The 18,601-nt window shown below is 42.4% G+C and overlaps 2 protein-coding genes and 2 pseudogenes across 2 annotated transcripts; all 4 read right to left on the bottom strand.

Moving 5' to 3' along the window:
- Positions 1-3,219: 3,219 nt before the first annotated feature.
- Positions 3,220-4,299, bottom strand: LOC111326422 (uncharacterized; annotated as a pseudogene).
- A 712-nt stretch (positions 4,300-5,011) lies between these two features.
- Positions 5,012-5,425, bottom strand: LOC148740306 (uncharacterized). The gene has a single exon (XM_088749664.1). It carries the CDS (start codon positions 5,423-5,425, stop codon positions 5,012-5,014), a length of 414 nt encoding a protein of 137 aa, XP_088605790.1.
- Positions 5,426-5,504: 79 nt separating this feature from the next.
- On the bottom strand, positions 5,505-5,948 carry LOC148740305 (uncharacterized). Its single transcript, XM_088749663.1, has one exon. The coding sequence runs from the start codon at positions 5,946-5,948 to the stop codon at positions 5,505-5,507; it is 444 nt and encodes a 147-aa protein (XP_088605789.1).
- LOC148740304 (uncharacterized) lies at positions 5,820-8,726 on the bottom strand (annotated as a pseudogene).
- Positions 8,727-18,601: the final 9,875 nt, after the last annotated feature.

The raw sequence follows: 18,601 nt of genomic DNA, 5'->3' as shown, positions 1-18,601 counted from the left end.
CAGCGAAACTTAATAAGTACACCCCTCCCCACTCAGTAATCCTTGTCCTCCCTTCTCCTCCCCCTCATTAATCCTTGTCCTCCCTCCCACCCCCCCTGGGTGAGGAAAGCAACGATCCGGAGGAGAAGATCGATTTTAAATTCAGATTAGTTTAAAAGTCGGAATATCCTTAAGACCTCAAGAACACAGAAATTTCGGAAAACACCTTTATCGAACAAAAATTGATTTGAAAGCAGAAACCTCAAGAATCAAACTTAGCAATGTGTTCCCAGAAGAAAAACTAAAATTGTGGTTTCTCCAAGTAAAACTCCCACAAATTTTTATGGTACACGGTATGTGTCATTTTCAAGTTATCTGAGGATCCTGGAATGGTTTGTAGAAGAAATTGAGCGTGAAAAAGGACCTAATCTCAGTCATCCATGTCTGGAAGAAGTAAAAGGGAGACCTTCAGCAGTAAGTCAAGACAAAGAAAGATAAAGCAGCACACGTTACTTTTTATAGATATTTGTTACCTTAAAATATATTCGCATTTTACTATCTGTGATTTACTCCAATAGAGCATAATATTGTGACACAAGGATATACACGCCTGTCCGGTTTCTAAGGTCTCTGCTTTTCTAGTTACATCCATGGAAACGGGTTTTATTCTAAGTTGGTTGTAGCACACGTCAGGTTTTTAAGTTCTGTTTGTTTGTGTACGTGTAGTTATTCCTGCGTTTGCCCGGAAACTTTAAGTATTGTTCCATATAATAGTCCAGTCAGTGGTACAGTCAGTCGGTTGAACAACTTTGCTCATCATGTTGTATTATTTTGAGTTTTTGAGTAGGCCCCTATACTTTCACAGTCCCTTATTTCTCTCATGATTGCACAGGAGTACTAGAAAATAACCCAAAAAATTACACAAAGGTGGGTTAAGAAAATCCACGCTGAGTGTGAAATCCGATTTTAGATCTGAAAGCTTTGAAAGAAAAGTGAATATTATTTCATTTGCTCACAATTTGATGATTAAATGTTAGAAAATGAAAAGACAAAATTATTTGAAAAAGGCTTTTTAAACAATTAAATAGAGAAATCAAGGGTAAAGATTAGCCCTGGGTTTGTGCTAATCAGCCTCTGAAGAACTGGGCCCGAGGAGGCTTAAAGAAATGCTGGAGGTTACGTGTGGTGGATCAGCATCCCAGCATTCTCCATGCTCCACAAACGTGAATTAACTGTGGTGGTGATGGACCCCTGAGCTCATAACACTAATACCAGAGATGGCCTTTAAATCTTTACAAATAATGACAATTATTCAATAGTTACATGAGTCATCCATCCTTAAAAGCCGAGCAATCATATTTATCCATCAAACTTAAAATTAACTATTGGGGTTACGTTAGTTTTAGAAGTATCTAATTCAGCTGACATCAATATATTTTGAAGGCTAGGTGATCTTAACCAATCATTGTTATATTATATATTCAAAACAACAATTCAAATTACAACACATGGCAATACATATCATTGTGGCTAAATCAGATTTGTTTGAATAAAGTCTAATGAAATTGACTAAACACATGACTATCAAAGAATCTATGTTGTTCATGTACCGAGCTGAAGTTCAAACATGATAAAGTATACATAAAGTCGTTCGTGCGGTGAAAGGTAAAAGTCTGCCTAAGAGAATGACTTACATAGTGAAGGGAGCTAATCAATCTAAATTTCTGTGGTATGAAGTGACCAAGAATATTTTCACCCACCCCTGGACGGGATCCTACTCTTTGACAGGTAGCTCCACAGTATTTTTTTTCTCGTTTCTTTATCATTTCACTTGGACAATTAATACTCCTGGGGACACTCCTGTGTATACTCCTGGGGACACTCCTGGGGACACTCCTGGGGACACTCCTGGGGACACTCCTGAGGACACTCCTGGGGACACTCCTGGGGACACTCCTGGGGACGCTCCTGGGGACACTCCTGGGGACACTCCTGGGGACGCTCCTGGGGACACTCCTGGTGACACTCCTGGGGACACTCCTGGGGACACTCCTGGGGACACTCCTGGGTAGAGTGATGTGAGGGAGAGGCATTTTAGCAGTAAAGTTTATTTTCCAGGAACAGTACAACTTGACTCCTCTAATGGCTGAACTGGATCTTTTCATTATAAGTCTAACGCATTAACATTAAAAGAGCTCAAGAAATAAACTCTATATACCCTTGCTCGCCTCGCTTATTCAAAAGTAATTGTAATTGGGTAAAAATGATCCGAACAATTTTTACTATTTATCTACTAACGCTACATTATGAATGCTGCAATCTGATCGACTACCCTAAACGATATCTATTTAAACAACAGAGTGTTTCTGTCGAGGAGCTATCGGTTGATAGTTCCCCCGCGAAAATTTGATGTTCTTGAAACAAATACTTGCCCGAGAAGTGAAGCTTCGAGGGCGATTATGCTAGTTCCGAGACATAAACACTCTATTGTCTTTATTGTTCACCACTAAATTTTCTTCCGCGTGCTAGTTGAAAAACAGTCAAAACCTACTAAACGCAGATCAAGCAAATATTTATTCATGCGTACAGCCTGTCACAAATGTCAATAATTCGCAGCAGTACACCAGCTAAATAATACGCTATACCTGCCAGAATTGAAAAGTCACTGTTTTTCCTATCTGGCTAACTTCGCGGCTATCAGACCATTCAAAATTTTACACGGATAAGTACTATTCATCCGGGTATTTTTCACGGACGGGTATCGCGTCACGTGATCAACTTAAACCAAAAAGAGTCGACGAAAATTTAGTGGAAATGGTCCGATAAACCAAACAGGCAATCCAACTAGCTGACGCAAATCGTATAATTTATTCCAGTATATTATTATTCGATCTAGAGAAAAGAAATTAAATACATTTGAGAAACTGAACAGGATCTATCGATACGTAAACACACGAGTCAAACTATTCGCTAGAATTGCAGCACTGATAACTTACTTCTGTGGCGATGTCTAGTAGGATTGTTTCAGGGTATACAGGTCAGCAACAGATATAACAGATCAGGGTATAACAGAATACGGGTCAGCGCGACAGGTCAGCAAAACATGAAGGTCACTTCGAACCTAAACATCTGAACTGAAAGCAGACTTATTCACGTGGCTTAATTGCGAAACTTAGTGTCAATCAGAGTCAATCAGGAAATCAAGTTAATAATTCATTGTATTAACGAAACACTCTCCACCCCGATAAGGGCGCAGTCCTTATCATAGCAAATGTTCGTTTAGTCGCCGCCTTCAGCAGGGTGAATTACTGCAATTTTTGTCACTGGACGACTGTATTCTCCGGTGGATGTCTTCACTGTAACGTTTCGAACGCTTCCGTCAGTTCCAGGGTATACTTTGGTTACTCTGCCAACAGCCCACTTGCTTCTCACAGCGTTATTATCGGCTACCGTAACTATGTCATCAACTTTGACATTGCGGTTCTCAACATGCCACTTCTTTCTTGGTACCAGGGTGGGGAAGACATCCCTAGTCCAGCGTCTCCAGAATGAATCAACTATTCTTTGCACGAACTCTACTCGCTTACGGGGATTTCTGGTATCTTTAAATGGACCTTGTGGTACCTCTGGAGTTGCTCCTCCAAGGAGCATGTCGTTCGGACACAGGTACGCTCCGTCGTCTGGATCATTGGGGATGCGCCCTATGGGACGTTGATTCAACAGGTTTGCGATCTCTAGGAGGCAGGTGTACAACTCGAAAGGCGTCAGAAGTTGGTCGCCGATTGCAGTCTTCAGTGATCTCTTGCAGCTCTTGATAAGGGCTTCTGCACATCCGTTTTGATGTGGCGCAGCTGGCGTTTCCACTTTATGCTCTTTTCTCCGCAAAACTCGCGTAACTGATCGTCATCTAGATTTTTCACCATCTCTTTCAGTTCGTTAGCGGCCCCAACCATTTGTGTTCCGTTATCACTTAGTATCGCTGCTGGGTATCCTCGGATTGAAAAGAATCTACGAAGAACTTGGATGAACTCCTTTGTAGTTAGGTCAATCGCTAACTCTAGATGGGCAGCCCGGGTGTTTAGGCACGTGAAGATGACGCCATAGTGCTTAGTCGTCCTGCTTCTCCCTATTTTGACGCGATAGGGACCAAAGTAATCACATGCGGTGTAGTAAAATGGCGGTGTGTGTGGTGCTAAACGGAGAACAGGTAGGTCTGCCATTAGCTGCGTCTCAGCCTTATGTGCCATTTCGCGGCAAAATCCTCACTTAAATTTGACGGACTTGCTTAGCTTCTTCGCTTTCAAGATCCAAAACTTCCTTCGCGTCTTGCCTGTGGTGGCTGCTACGCCGGAGTGTCCGTACTGATGAGCTTCTCTTGTTACCAGGAGGGAAATCCAGTGATCACTTGGAAGAAGGGCAGGGTGCCTCGTTTCATAGGACACGATAGCTTCATCCACTCTTCCTCCAACTCTGATAACTCCGTTTCCATCTTTGAACGGGCTGAGCGATTTGAATTCCCCTCTATCCAGTCGACTGTACAGTGTTGTCTGTGCTTGCTTTATCCAATAAATTTCTGCCTGCTGAAGCTCTTCAGGGGTCAGTGGTCCTTCATTTCCGTGTTGGTCGTATTTTCTCAGGCGTATCTTTTCTGCTAGTCTACGTATTCGCGCCGTCACACGCATCAGTCTTCTCCAGCTTGAGAACTTGGATGGATCAATACCATTGCTAGCTTTCTGTGCTGTGACTGCGGTCAGTATCTGCATCTGACGGCGTTCCATGTCTACATTGGGGGTCGGCGGTGCTGTCGTAATTGGCCATTGACTTTCTGGTAGGTATAAGAACTCCGGGCCATTCTTCCATCTGCCTTGTAACTCGTTAACGCGGATCCCTCGCGACAAGTCGTCAGCTACATTATCCTCACTGGGTATATGCTTCCACTGGTTTGGATCTGAGTTACTTTGAATTTCTCCCACTCTCGAGGAGACAAACGGTTTAAAGCTGCGTGACGGACTTTGAATCCAGGCCAAGTTTTTTACTGTCGTTTTTTACTGTCGGTAAAAAACTTAACATCTTTAAACTGAATCCTAGATTCCTCCTGAATGGATTTGGCCAGGCGGCTAGCGAGAACGGCGGCTTGAAGCTCCAAGCGCGGAATTGTCAGCTGTTTCAGCGGGGATACTCGCGACCTCGATGCGATGAACTTGACTGCGTAAGTGTTGTCATCCTTTCTCTGGCGTGCGTAGGCACATGCACCGAGTGCGTCTTGTGATGCGTCAGCGAAAACGCATAACATCGGCGGTTCAACGGCATTGACTACCGTTAAACATCTTTCAAAGGACACAATGTCTAGATCCTTAATTCTCTGGAAGAGTGAAATCCAGCTTTCCTGAACTGCAGTTGGCACCTCGTCATCCCAATCCACTCCCAGCTGCCACAATCTTTGCATTCCTATCTTTGTTCTGACGATGAAAGCTGCTGCAAATCTAATCGGATCGTATATGCGAGAGGATCATTCTTTAGGTCATCTATTGCACATGGCTTGGACTGTTGTGTAGCTTCAGTAAGTCTACTGCCACTCTGAAGTGAAACTTGTCTGTTCTGAAGTTCCACAGGGTTCCCAGGACTTTCTCCTCATCTCCTTTGAATAGATTTATTTCCTTCTCCGCGTCACCGCTTACGTTCTCTTTGAGCACCTTGTTAGAGATCCACTCTTTAACTTTGAATCCTCCCGTCTTCAAAACATTGTCCATGTCATTTGTTAATTTTTGAGCTTCCTTTTCTGTGCGTACAGACTCACAGATGTCGTCCATGTACATGTTGTTCGTTAGTACTTCGGCCGCTGCTGGGTAGCCTGCCTTGTTCTCTTGCGCTGTTTTTCTTAGGGCTATCTGCGCCATAGCGGGTGCAGGCTTGTCCCCAAATGTCAGAACTGTTTTGACAAAAATGTCAGGTTCTCTTTCTGTCTCCATGTTTCTCCACAGAAAGCGGTGTACATGTTAATCTCGTTCAGGAATAAGGACCCGATGATACATCTTGGAGATGTCTCCTACTACGGCAACTTCTCTCTCTCGAAATCTTAGGACAACTCCAAACATGCCGTTAAAAAGGTCGGGACCCTTTTTCTAGTAATCGTTCAACGTATGCCCTTGGAATGCAGAGGATGAATAGAAAACAATTCGAACAGGTGTGCTCTTCTTGTCTGGCCTCAGTATAGCGTGATGGGGAATGTAATGAACAGGACCATGATACTCATCTTGTTCTTCTTTTGACAGCTTTCGCGCAAATTTCATTATTTCCATTTCCTCCATCTGTTTACAGTAGGCTTCAGCTTGTTCAGGATTTCTTTTCAGGCGTCGTTCTGTTGACTCTAGGCGTTTCATATCCAATTCTTTGTTGTCTGGTAGCAGTTTAGGGTCTTTTCTCCAAGGGTAGGGGATCATCCATTGGTTTTCGACTTTGAAACACGACTCTTCTATGAGCTTGGCTTCTTCTCTTTCTGCTTGAGTCAGTTTGTCTGCATCGTAGACACAGGGTTTCACGGCCACGCCCATAGTTTCCGTTGTCCAAAAGCTTGTCAGGTCTATTGGTGAGGAGTACTTGACAGGTAATATGCTGGTTACGTCACTGATCTGCGCTGGGTTTCCTCCAAAAACTACCCACCCAAGTGGAGACTTGCGAGCTAGCAGGTTGTCCACTTGTCTTATCTCACCAGCCTGCATGCGTGTGTGATCAATGCCAATCAACAGCTCAACGTGCCCTTTTCCACGGCGAAATCATGTGTTTGGCGAGCCAAGAACTTGCGGTAAATGGGAGGTTTTCACTGCCGGAATCTCGTCACTGATGCTGTGGATGCCAATTGCTTTAACGTTAAAACGCTTGTTGTTGTCAATACAGGTTAGATGAACATTGTATTCCTTTGTCTTAATCGTTTCTTCCTCGCCACCAACTTTAGTAATCGTTATGGACACATCTTTTCCCTCTAAACCGAGAGTGTCAGCGGTATCCCGTCGGATAAGGCTTACTTGCGCGCCCGAGTCAAGAAGTACGTTTCCGCATTTAAAGAGACCGTTGACGCTACCGATGTTAGCAGATAAGACGGGAAGAATTGCTTCATTGGGGCTGACCGTAGTGGCGACGCCAATCTTCACAGAATTGCTCTTGTGCAGGAGTTGATGGTGCTGCTGTGGACAACGAGTTCCATTCTCCATCTTTGCGCACTGTTGTTTGCGCTTGCAGTTATCCATAGTGTGTCCTCTGCCGGCCCTTTTTAAGCAGCTGAAGCACAGATGATTTTCCTTTGCAGTTGCAATCCGCTCGTCAATGCTGAGGGATATCAATTTCGGGCATTGGTCAGGCCAGTGTGATGAAGTTTTGCACAGCCAACATTTGTGCCAAACGGATTTGTCAGTATCATACCTAAAGTGATTCACAGGGCGTTTACCGGAGGTGCCCACTCTGATTGGCACTGTGGCGCGCATTCGCGATTTCATTTCAACATTCATCCAATTCATCAACGCTTCAAGGGTAGCAGGTTTCTTTTCCTTTTCCAAATCTCTCGCCCAGACTTTTCGGTCATCCGCGCACATTTTCTGTTCAATTATGGAAAGCATATGGCTGTTGTTCATGTCACCAGGGAGACCAACTTCCTTTAATGTATTGTAGCATCTTTTAACCAGATGCACGAGGTCGCAAAATCGCGCGTTCTCCCCTTCCTACAAGGCTTTAAACTGAGCAATGTCCTGAGTCACAGTGTCTGACACAAACCTCGGGTCGCCATAGATGGAGTCGAGATACTCCCAGGCCGCGTCATAATCACTTCCGATTCCCTTAATAAGCTCGAGTGGCTTTTCTCGCAGGCACGTACGAAGGAATGTGATTGAATCTCTTTTTGAGTACTTCGCTTCTATTGCGTGCTTGAAATCTGTACGAAAGATGGCGTAATCTCGGACATTTCCAGCGAAAACAGGAAGCTTGGGTTTTTCCAATTTAAACGTGTAGGCGCCAGCGTCAAGAGGACTTTGCTGCAATTTCACTGTACCAGCGGTTGACATGATTTTGTTCACATTGCTTTCTGCGTTAATTGGCTTATAATCAGCTGTCTGGCCGGTGTTAATTACTTGTACCGAGTCGGCACCTTTCTCGACGTTAATTTTCGGATCGCCTTCTTCAGCTGATTGTATAATTTGCACTGCATGGCCACTTGGGCTAGATGTTGCCGACAGCATATTTGAAATTCCTTCGCTTTCATGCTCTTCGTTATATGTGACACTCTCTATTCCTTCACTGAAATTACCACTCTTAGCTAAATCATTCGAACTAGACTGCTCCGCACTTTCAATAAACGTTTTGGCGTCAACTTCAAACCGCATGAATATTTCCTGACATTCGGAGAGCCATTGTTCTTCAGTTTCGTATACGCTGTCATCTTCAATGAGCTTCGTATAATCCTCGTGTTTCACCACTAAGTTTTCATACCCTCCCTGTAGCTTAATTAAAACGTCTCTTACCTCATTCGGAGGTCTTTGATGCTCTATGGCATGTACTAACGCTTTTCCAGCCCTTGTGAAGGCCGATTTGGCTAAACGTCGGTCAATCTTCGCTTGTTTTAGCGCCGCTTCAGCCATATCCGTTGTCAATCAGCGCAAGTTCTTCATCAGACCAAGAGATCGAATGAAATGATCCGATAAACCAAACAGGCAATCCAACTAGCTTACGCAAATCGTATAATTTATTCCAGTATATTATCATTCGATCTAGAGAAAAGAAATTAAATACATTTGAGAAACTGAACAGGATCTATCGATACATAAACACACGAGTCAAACTATTAGCTAGAATTGCAGCACTGATAACTTACTTCTGTGGCGATGTCTAGTAGGATTGTTTCACGGTATACAGGTCTGCAACAGATATAACAGATCAGGGTATAACAGAATACGGGTCAGCGCGACAGGTCAGCAAAACATGAAGGTCACTTCGAACCTAAACATCTGAACTGAAAGCAGACTTATTCACGTGGCTTAATTGTGAAACTTAGTGTCAATCAGAGTCAATCAGGAAATCAAGTTAATAACTTATTGTATTAACGAAACACAAACTATAATCCATGATAGATAAGTCCACCAAGCCCTCGCAGTGGTAGAATGCTGTGAAACAGATTGCTGGAATGGTTCCCTGTTCCGGTTCGGACAGCATTCTCTCCAGTTTACAACTTGAAGGCGAAAAAAGGGAACTTGAAATCGCCAAAAAAAATTAACTCCGCCTTCCTTGCTCCCATAGAAATCTTCCAACCGTTAGGGCCAGTTGCAACTGTAGAGGACGAACCCTATGTATTCACTCTGTCCGAGCCTGCGGTTCTGTCCCCCCCTGACACAATTAAATCCACGCAAAGCGGCCGGACCCGACTGTATTCCTGATTGGCTCTTGCGTGAGTACGCTGAGGTTCTTGTCGAGCCCGTTACAGCTATTGTACAGCTGTTGTACAGCTATTTTGTTGTATCGACCCATGTTGGCTGTTTTGAAGATCATTGACCGTGATCAATACGGTGCTATCCCGAAATCCTCCATTGACCGTGATCAATACGCGGGGGTGGAAGAGGAATAATTGGATCTCACTTATTCATTATTCCTTTCATTTTTTTCGAGGTTATTTATTATTCATTTTTAAATTTTTCTCGTTATTCATTATTCCGTATTCGAGTTTTTTAGGCAGTTTCTAATTCGCCTTATTGTGAAATAGATGATTTCACTTCAATTAAAATGTAATTTAAAACCGTCAGCGTCATGTTCAATCTAATTACCGTATTTATTTACTTAACTCCAGCCTGAGGTTTATTTAGATATCAGCCTTATAGGCGTGGCATTTATTTTTACATACTGTACACTGTCAAAAATGTACACTAAACATCTACACTATAGGGACTTTAAGCAGTGACGACGGAAAGCTCTTGCGATGGCGTTCGACACATACCTTTTCCATAGTCCTATTTACTTTCCGCAAATTATTGGTAGATATCTAAGCATCATAATGTTTGATATTCTTATTTTCGATCATCGGATTGAGTCTTTCGTCTCTATAACGCAACCTAAAAAACACTGGAATTTTAATTGATAACGTATTTAAGATCAAAACAACATAGTTATTCAACAATACAATAGCGCGAATTCTTGGTAGATTTGGTGGTAAATAGCCGAGAACCACATTTTACTGATTCTTTCCGATGTGGAAATATTGTCACTCAACTTTCTCAAAATTACATTAAGCTTTTAAAAACAACACAACGAAAGAAATAACTTTGAGATCCTAGAATACTTATACCAATGAATACGTGTGTTGCGTTAAGCAAAGTATTAACTTAATTTAGGCTCAAACGTGTTGCAGTGCGTCCAGATCTCCTATTACAAGCTACACGTCTGGGATGGTCATCCCTGGATGCGGAAGCAACTTTGTTTTCTCTAGTTTCCTCGTCGGACTCGATGGCACTGTTGTTTCCACCTTTAAGAATCCTTTCAATTCTATGAACTTCTTCCTGCGAAAGTTGATAGCATTTTGAATCAATTTCGTTAGAGGTGATAGCGACACAAACACGTGTTGTAGAGCGTTTTCAAGGATTGATATTTCAAGCATTTTTAGGTTTGCCTTTTGTTTTATTAAGTCTCGCCTTTTCGCCCCTACGTGCTATTTTGATGAATGTATAGTTTTGATCATTTATTTTTAGTGTGTGCTTGAACTTGGCTCAGCACTTACCGTGCTAGACATTTTAATCTCTTGTTATGGTTGAGGATAACTAGTTTGCTAGGTGGTCATGTTTGAGTTGGTAAAACTGACCTTGAGTTTTACCCACACTAAACATCCTGTTTTGGAAATTCCCACGGTTAGCTAACCCAAACATGTCTGTGATTTTTGTATTTAATACTGGAGCACTCCTCGCTGAAAGTAACAGAAAATAAGCAGTGGAACAAGAGAGAGGAAATTAGCTCTAGTAGAAGCAGCAGTATAGGAGAATAAAGAAGAAAATTACAGAGTCTCAGTACCTTTTGTTAATTCGCCAAGCGAGTGGTAAAACCCCCACAACACACGGTCCACAATGGAATAGGGCGAATTTTTGTGGTCTTCGTACGCTTCTTTAAACAGGAACATATCCTCAGTTTCGATATTGTCCAGCCACATAATATCCATTACATTTTCGGTAACCTGCAGTTCATTTGCAGTTCTGTCCTCGACTAAGAGATCCTTTAGAAGGAGAGCCTAGAAAAAACCCCATTTCTCCGTTCGTCCACCGTGTTTCACAGCGACAACTTCTCCTGCTTTGAACAAAATTTCACAATGAAGGACGGACTGCTGACAGAGTACTTGTTGAGTGTCACCCTGTAGCAGAGCACTTGTTGAGTGTCACCCTGTAGCAGAGCACTTGTTGAGTGTCACCCTGTAGCAGAGCACTTGTTGAGTGTCACCCTGTAGCAGAGCACTTGTTGAGTATCACCCTGTAGCAGAGCACTTGTTGAGTGTCACCCTGTAGCAGAGCACTTGTTGAGTGTCACCCTGTAGCAGAGCACTTGTTGAGTGTCACCCTGTAGCAGAGCACTTGTTGAGTGTCACCCTGTAGCAGAGCACTTGTTGAGTGTCACCCTGTAGCAGAGCACTTGTTGAGTGTCACCCTGTAGCAGAGCACTTGTTGAGTGTCACCCTGTAGCAGAGCACTTGTTGAGTGTCACCCTGTAGCAGAGTACTTGTTGAGTGTCACCCTGTAGCAGAGTACTTGTTGAGTGTCACCCTGTAGCAGAGTACTTGTTGAGTGTCACCCTGTAGCAGAGCACTTGTTGAGTGTCACCCTGTAGCAGAGTACTTGTTGAATGTCACCCTGTAGCAGAGTACTTGTTGAGTGTCACACTGTAGCAGAGTACTTGTTGAGTGTCACACTGTAGCAGAGCACTTGTTGAGTGTCACCCTGTAGCAGAGCACTTGTTGAGTGTCACCCTGTAGCAGAGTACTTGTTGAGTGTCACACTGTAGCAGAGCACTTGTTGAGTGTCACCCTGTAGCAGAGCACTTGTTGAGTGTCACCCTGTAGCAGAGCACTTGTTGAGTGTCACCCTGTAGCAGAGCACTTGTTGAGTGTCACCCTGTAGCAGAGTACTTGTTGAGTGTCACCCTGTAGCAGAGTACTTGTTGAGTGTCACCCTGTAGCAGAGTACTTGTTGAGTGTCACCCTGTAGCAGAGCACTTGTTGAGTGTCACCCTGTAGCAGAGTACTTGTTGAGTGTCACCCTGTAGCAGAGTACTTGTTGAGTGTCACACTGTAGCAGAGTACTTGTTGAGTGTCACCCTGTAGCAGAGCACTTGTTGAGTGTCACCCTGTAGCAGAGCACTTGTTGAGTGTCACCCTGTAGCAGAGTACTTGTTGAGTGTCACACTGTAGCAGAGCACTTGTTGAGTGTCACCCTGTAGCAGAGCACTTGTTGAGTGTCACCCTGTAGCAGAGCACTTGTTGAGTGTCACCCTGTAGCAGAGCACTTGTTGAGTGTCACCCTGTAGCAGAGCACTTGTTGAGTGTCACCCTGTAGCAGAGAACTTGTTAAGTGTCACCCTGTAGCAGAGCACTTGTTGAGTGTCACCCTGTAGCAGAGCACTTGTTGAGTGTCACACTGTAGCAGAGCACTTGTTGAGTGTCACCCTGTAGCAGAGTACTTGTTGAGTGTCACCCTGTAGCAGAGCACTTGTTGAGTGTCACCCTGTAGCAGAGCACTTGTTGAGTGTCACCCTGTAGCAGAGTACTTGTTGAGTGTCACACTGTAGCAGAGCACTTGTTGAGTGTCACCCTGTAGCAGAGTACTTGTTGAGTGTCACCCTGTAGCAGAGCACTTGTTGAGTGTCACCCTGTAGCAGAGCACTTGTTGAGTGTCACCCTGTAGCAGAGTACTTGTTGAGTGTCACCCTGTAGCAGAGCACTTGTTGAGTGTCACCCTGTAGCAGAGTACTTGTTGTAACATTTGAACCTGGCTCACGCTGTTGCAACGAGAACGGTATTGCATACGGCAATTGACCAGTATCTTCTTTGCTTTTGTCTCTGACAGTATGTTGTCGAACACTCTTACCGAAAGATGAAGCGAATTCCCTTAACTCGTTTGTGTCGCTAAGGGATAGTTTCTCCATCTGATCTTCGATTAGGGATATGGATGGCTTGGGAGGAGGAGGAGAATCCAATACTTTGTCCGGATAATAGCTTTTGGGCCCGGTGAAGTAGTGTAAATGCCCACGATACATTCTCTTCTCCAGTTCTCTTACACAGACTGTGCGTCTAATTCCGTACTCGAGTTGAGTAGGAATGGGATCCTCTTATCTCATGAGCGAAAAAAATTTTCAACCATAAGGGTGACTAGCGCAGACAATCGAATTTGTGCTAGAAGGTCTTCAGCACCTAACTCGGAGAGAAAATTTTGCAGTCGCGTTAGGCTGCCACGCATCATCTCCATTGATCTCCTTGTTGTGTATGACAACACTTGGTCGGGACCTTAAGTTGCTGTTCGACTGGTCCTCTGTTTGTTCGTCCCACATCATTAAGAATTCCACTAGTTTGTCCAATAAAGACATTGCCTCATGAAATGAAAATCTCGCGGCTCCCCTCTAGTGGTCAATGTCAAACACCTGAGCGTATGGATAGACAAAAGATGACAGTTTTATCAAGGGCTCAGCGTTTGTATACTCTCGTTCAATTTTTTTATTTATTTTTTTTTTGTACAAATGCTCTGAATATCTCAACAAAACGTGCCTTAAATTGGATTTAATATTTTTTTCAGTGCAACAAGCAATGTCAGTAATAATAGTATCGATTGAATATCTACTTGTAAAGAAATACAAAAAATTTATATACTGGGACAATGAGTCTCAATACAATAAATACAATATTGAACGCCGAATACAATGTATACGCATGAAACTTCAGTAAAAGGACGATCTGTCGTCCTGACACAACCGAGCAAATAACATCAGAAGGGTACGTGAATTTGACCGTAAAGAATCTTTATTCAGTTGTCATTTAATTCCAAGAACTAGCGCATACTTATGGTTAGCCCACAAAACTATATTGTGCTACGGAAACATGTACGCATAAAAGTCTTACTTTCTCCAGCTTGAGTGACTTGAAACGATTTTTCACGAACAGGTTTGTAGTATTCAGTTAGCTTGAACCTAAGAGAATATATATAGAGATAAATTAAATAAATATTACTTCACTGAAAAACTCGATCATAACAGGTAGCAGGGGAGGGTGTAGTGGCGAGAGCACTCATGTTCCCCCGATGTGTCCTGGGTTCGACTCCCGAACCCGGCGTCAATGTGGGTTGAGTTTTGTCGTTAGTTCTCCCCTTGCTCCGACAGGTGTTCCTGCGGGTTATGCGGTTTTCCCTCGTCATAGAATCAGCACTTCAAAAAACCCTTTCGAAAACGAAATCAATACAAATTTAGTTCCTTTTACAGCACAACCATAAAACTTAACTGTAAAGCCTAAATCATAAAGCCATATGCAATAATACCGTCACTGGACAAAACAATTTAGGATCGGGTTATGTATGATAGTAACTTTTGAATACTTCACCCTTTTTCCCTTAAAAATGGCAACATCAATGACAAGAAAATTTACAAATATGAATTTATAGTGTTCACATTAATTCATTGTGTTTCGGGCAAAGAGGACATATTTGCTAAATAAAGGTGAAAAACGCCATTTCGCAAAATAGTAATTTTATCAAAATTACTACTTTGCGAAACGAGTTCTATTATGGTCAATAAATTGAGAGGTGACCAAGCTCATAGAAAGATTGGTCATTTTATTAGTGGACACATTTTGTTTCGGACGAAGAGGACATATTTGCTAAATAAAGGCGAAAAAACGCCATTTCGCAAAAGGCCAACATTATGATTTTATCTCGAGGCCCGTCATATAGAGTTAAGTCTTTAAGTGTGCCTTTGCATGGGGCAAGGAGCATTGTCAATCACAGATCTTAAGCCAATCAAATGAGGTCAGATCAAATAGCACCAAGGTTATAGGCAATGTCAGTTTCTCTCCTGGTCCTTCTCGCCTCCATTTCCATCGTGTTAAAATCCAAACACAGATTTTCGGTGCTGTAGAAGAATTTTCCCGCCCCCTCCCCATGCTCCGGCCCTCTCTTCAGGCTTTGTTGCCTTATTATACCTATTTAGCTCTTTGCCGATATTTAACCCCACCTTTGCTTAAGAGATTGCGTGATGTTTATTATATCAATGTTCTTGATGTGGGGTGAAATAAAAGCGTCACTATTGTGGCCAATTTATACCACATTAGCAGTTATTTTTATCTCCCGTCAATCTCGTCAGCAAACTAGCGCGACGGCACGCAGAGCTTCAGTCCCGTTTTAGTGGAGAAACGCGGGCTTCGTGATTAAATAGTAATTCTGTCAAAATTACTACTTTGCGAAACGAGTTCTATTACAGGCAATAAAATGAGAGGTGGTTAGGCTCTTCGAAATATTGATCATTTTATTAGTGGAAAGATTTTGTTTCGGACGAAGAGGACATATTTGGTAAATAACAGCGAAAAAACGCCATTTCGCAAAATAGTAATTCTGTCAAAATTACTACTTTGCGAAACGAGTTCTGTTATGGTCAATAAAATGAGAGGTGACCAGGCTCTTAGAAATATTCATCATTTTATTGGTGGAAACATTTTGTTTCGGACGAAGAGGACATACTTGCTAAATTAATAAAGGCGAGAAACACCATTTCGCAAAATGGTAATTCTGTCAAAATTACTACTTTGCGAAACGAATTCTACTATCGTTAATAAAATGAGAGGTGACCAGGCTCTTAGAAATATTGATCATTTTATAAGTGGAAACATTTTGTTTCGGACGAAGAGGACATATTTGCTAAATAAAGGCGAAAAAATGCAATTTCGCAAAATAGTAAATCCGTCAAAATTACTACTTTGCGAAACGAGTTCTGTTATGGTCAATAAAATGAGAGGTGAGCAGGGTCTTAGAAATATTGATCATTTTATTGGTGGACACATTTTGTTTCGGACGAAGAGGACATATTTGCTAAATAAAGGCGAAAAATGCCATTTCGCAAAATAGTAAATCCGTCAAAATTACTACTTTGCGAAACGAGTTCTGTTATTGTCAATGAAATGAGAGGTGACCAGGGTCTTAGAAATATTGATCATTTTATTGGTGGAAACATTTTGTTTCGGACGAAGAGGACATATTTGCTAAATAAAGGCGAAAAATGCCATTTCGCAAAATAGTAAATCCGTCAAAATTACTACTTTGCGAAACGACTTCTGTTATTGTCAATGAAATGAGAGGTGACCAGGGTCTTAGAAATATTGATCATTTTATTGGTGGAAACATTTTGTTTCGGACGAAGAGGACATATTTGCTGAATAAAGGTGAAAAAACGCCATTTCGCAAAATAGTAATTCTGTCAAAAATACTACTTTGCGAAACGAATTCTACTATGGTCAATAAAATGAGAGGTGACCAGGCTCTTAGAAATATTGATCATTTTATTGGTGGAGACATTTTGTTTCGGACGAATAGGACATATTTGCTAAATAAAGGCGAAAAAACGCCATTTCGCAAAGTTTCGTTTCGTTTCGTTTCGTTTCGCAAAATAGTACAATTTCGTTTCGTTTCGTTTCGTTTCGTTTCGCAAAATAGTATAAGCCTTTTGCGGGTTATAGTTATTAAATACAAGACGAAGGAAACTCAGTTTTGTTCTTCGGTGGACGTCAGTCATTTCGCGTTTTAATCGGATTGGCTGCAGCATGTGAAAACAATTCACTAAACAGAAAACTATAATAAATCAACATTTAAGCACTTAAAATTGACCCACCTTTCCGATCTTTTCGACTATTTTGAGCTTCGCTCTGACCTTTCAGGCGACCAGGATTGGGAACGTGACCTGGAATTAGTAATGCAATTTTGCTCATGATAGCGTATGAACTGTAGTGAACAACAAACATGAACCGAATGTAGATTACGATATCAAACTTGAATTTAACCTACCGTCTGTCGCGATCTATCTCCTTTTTTTTCCCATTTGTAGATTATAACTGTTCGATTGCTCTTCTACACTCCAAAAACACACCGACACGTCACTCGAGGCAGACAGTCACAAAGAGACGAACCAGACAGTGATGACATCATCGGGGGTGGAAGCGGAATAATTGGATCTCACTTATTCATTATTCCTTTAATTTTTTTCGAGGTTATTCATTATTCATTTTTAAATTTTTCTCGTTATGGTTGGGTTTCAGGTGACGTCACAAGCTTTGCTGAAGTTAGTGTCCGCCATGTTGGTGTCCCTCGGGTGTCAAATTTATGAATAATTAGTCGATTTCTATAGTGAAGCCCTCTCTCTTATCGCCGTATTATTTCGCCAACTACATGAATATCCAGGAAGAAAAAAGCGATAAAAGTATCTGGCATTCATCTTAAGGTATCCCAGTGCTCTCTGAGTATGCCGAAAGCTTAGAGAGTTGGAAGGAAAGATGTTTGCAAAAGATCTCTGTCATTGGGGTTGACCCTGCAAGCATACCAGCCGAGAAGTTCAGTCCAAAATGCTTGCCTCCTGTGGAAGCGTCGGACTTGCTGAGTTACCTCGTTCTTGAGACCAGCTTCTACACCAAGAAGCAGTTCAAGGCGTTCAAGAGTCTAGAGGCGTTTAATCAAATGGTGTCGGGATTTGTAACCTCAGTTGTAGGCAAAGTAATCGCCGGCAAGTATGCCGTGAGAGCACGAGTTTGGCATTCACAGCATATGAATGATCCTTTAGTGAACATTTGGGTCATTTTCGAAAATGATGGGACTATTTTGTCAGCCCATTGCTTGGGATGCAAAGCTGGACTGGCTGAGTTATGCTCACATATCGCGAGTGTTTTATTTATGTTAGAGGCAACTACTGGAATTCATGGCAAGGTCGCTGGGTGTCACGAAAACTCAGACACCGAAAACTCAGGTCCCTCGAAGTGTTCTCCAAGCTTCCGAAGTGCTCCATAATTCGATAGTGCATAGCATAAACCATGAACCAATTTTTTTATAATATAACCGGTGGAATAATGCAACAAATCCGACGCGAAAGACGGACAACAATATCAAGAGTGATTCTTCAGTGAGGCGAATCGTGACGGCGCTGATGCCGAGTCTTCTTTCGCGTTGTTTTTCTCTTTCTGCCTCATTTAAGAACTCTAGCCCAAGGGTCGCAAAATTGTCTTCGTTTTGGGACTGGTGGGCCGAGTCTCTGTTTGTATCCATTATTATCGCGAAATATTTAAGAATTTTAACAGAGCGACAACAAGGATCTGTGCGACGAGGTACAAAAAGGTAAACATACTCCCTTTCGGCTCGTCAAAATCACGCCACATTTTAATACTTTGCTGTTGGAGCGAGCGCATTTGATCCCGTTAACTGTGAATGAAAAGTTCAAAATTAACGGGAAAAATGGAGGAAATCTAAGCTAAATGAAGTCTTGTGTCACTCTAAAATGTTTTAATACTCAACCATCGGACGATTTTGCGGAACGTGCAACTTGCGGCCTTGCTTTTGCTGCTTCAGTTGGATGAAGACCCAAAAGGTCAAAATACACG

Source organism: Stylophora pistillata, chromosome 2 (assembly GCF_964205215.1).
Source record: "Stylophora pistillata chromosome 2, jaStyPist1.2, whole genome shotgun sequence".
Taxonomy (NCBI): Eukaryota; Metazoa; Cnidaria; class Anthozoa; order Scleractinia; family Pocilloporidae; genus Stylophora; species Stylophora pistillata.
This window is presented reverse-complemented; position numbering and strand designations above follow the sequence as displayed.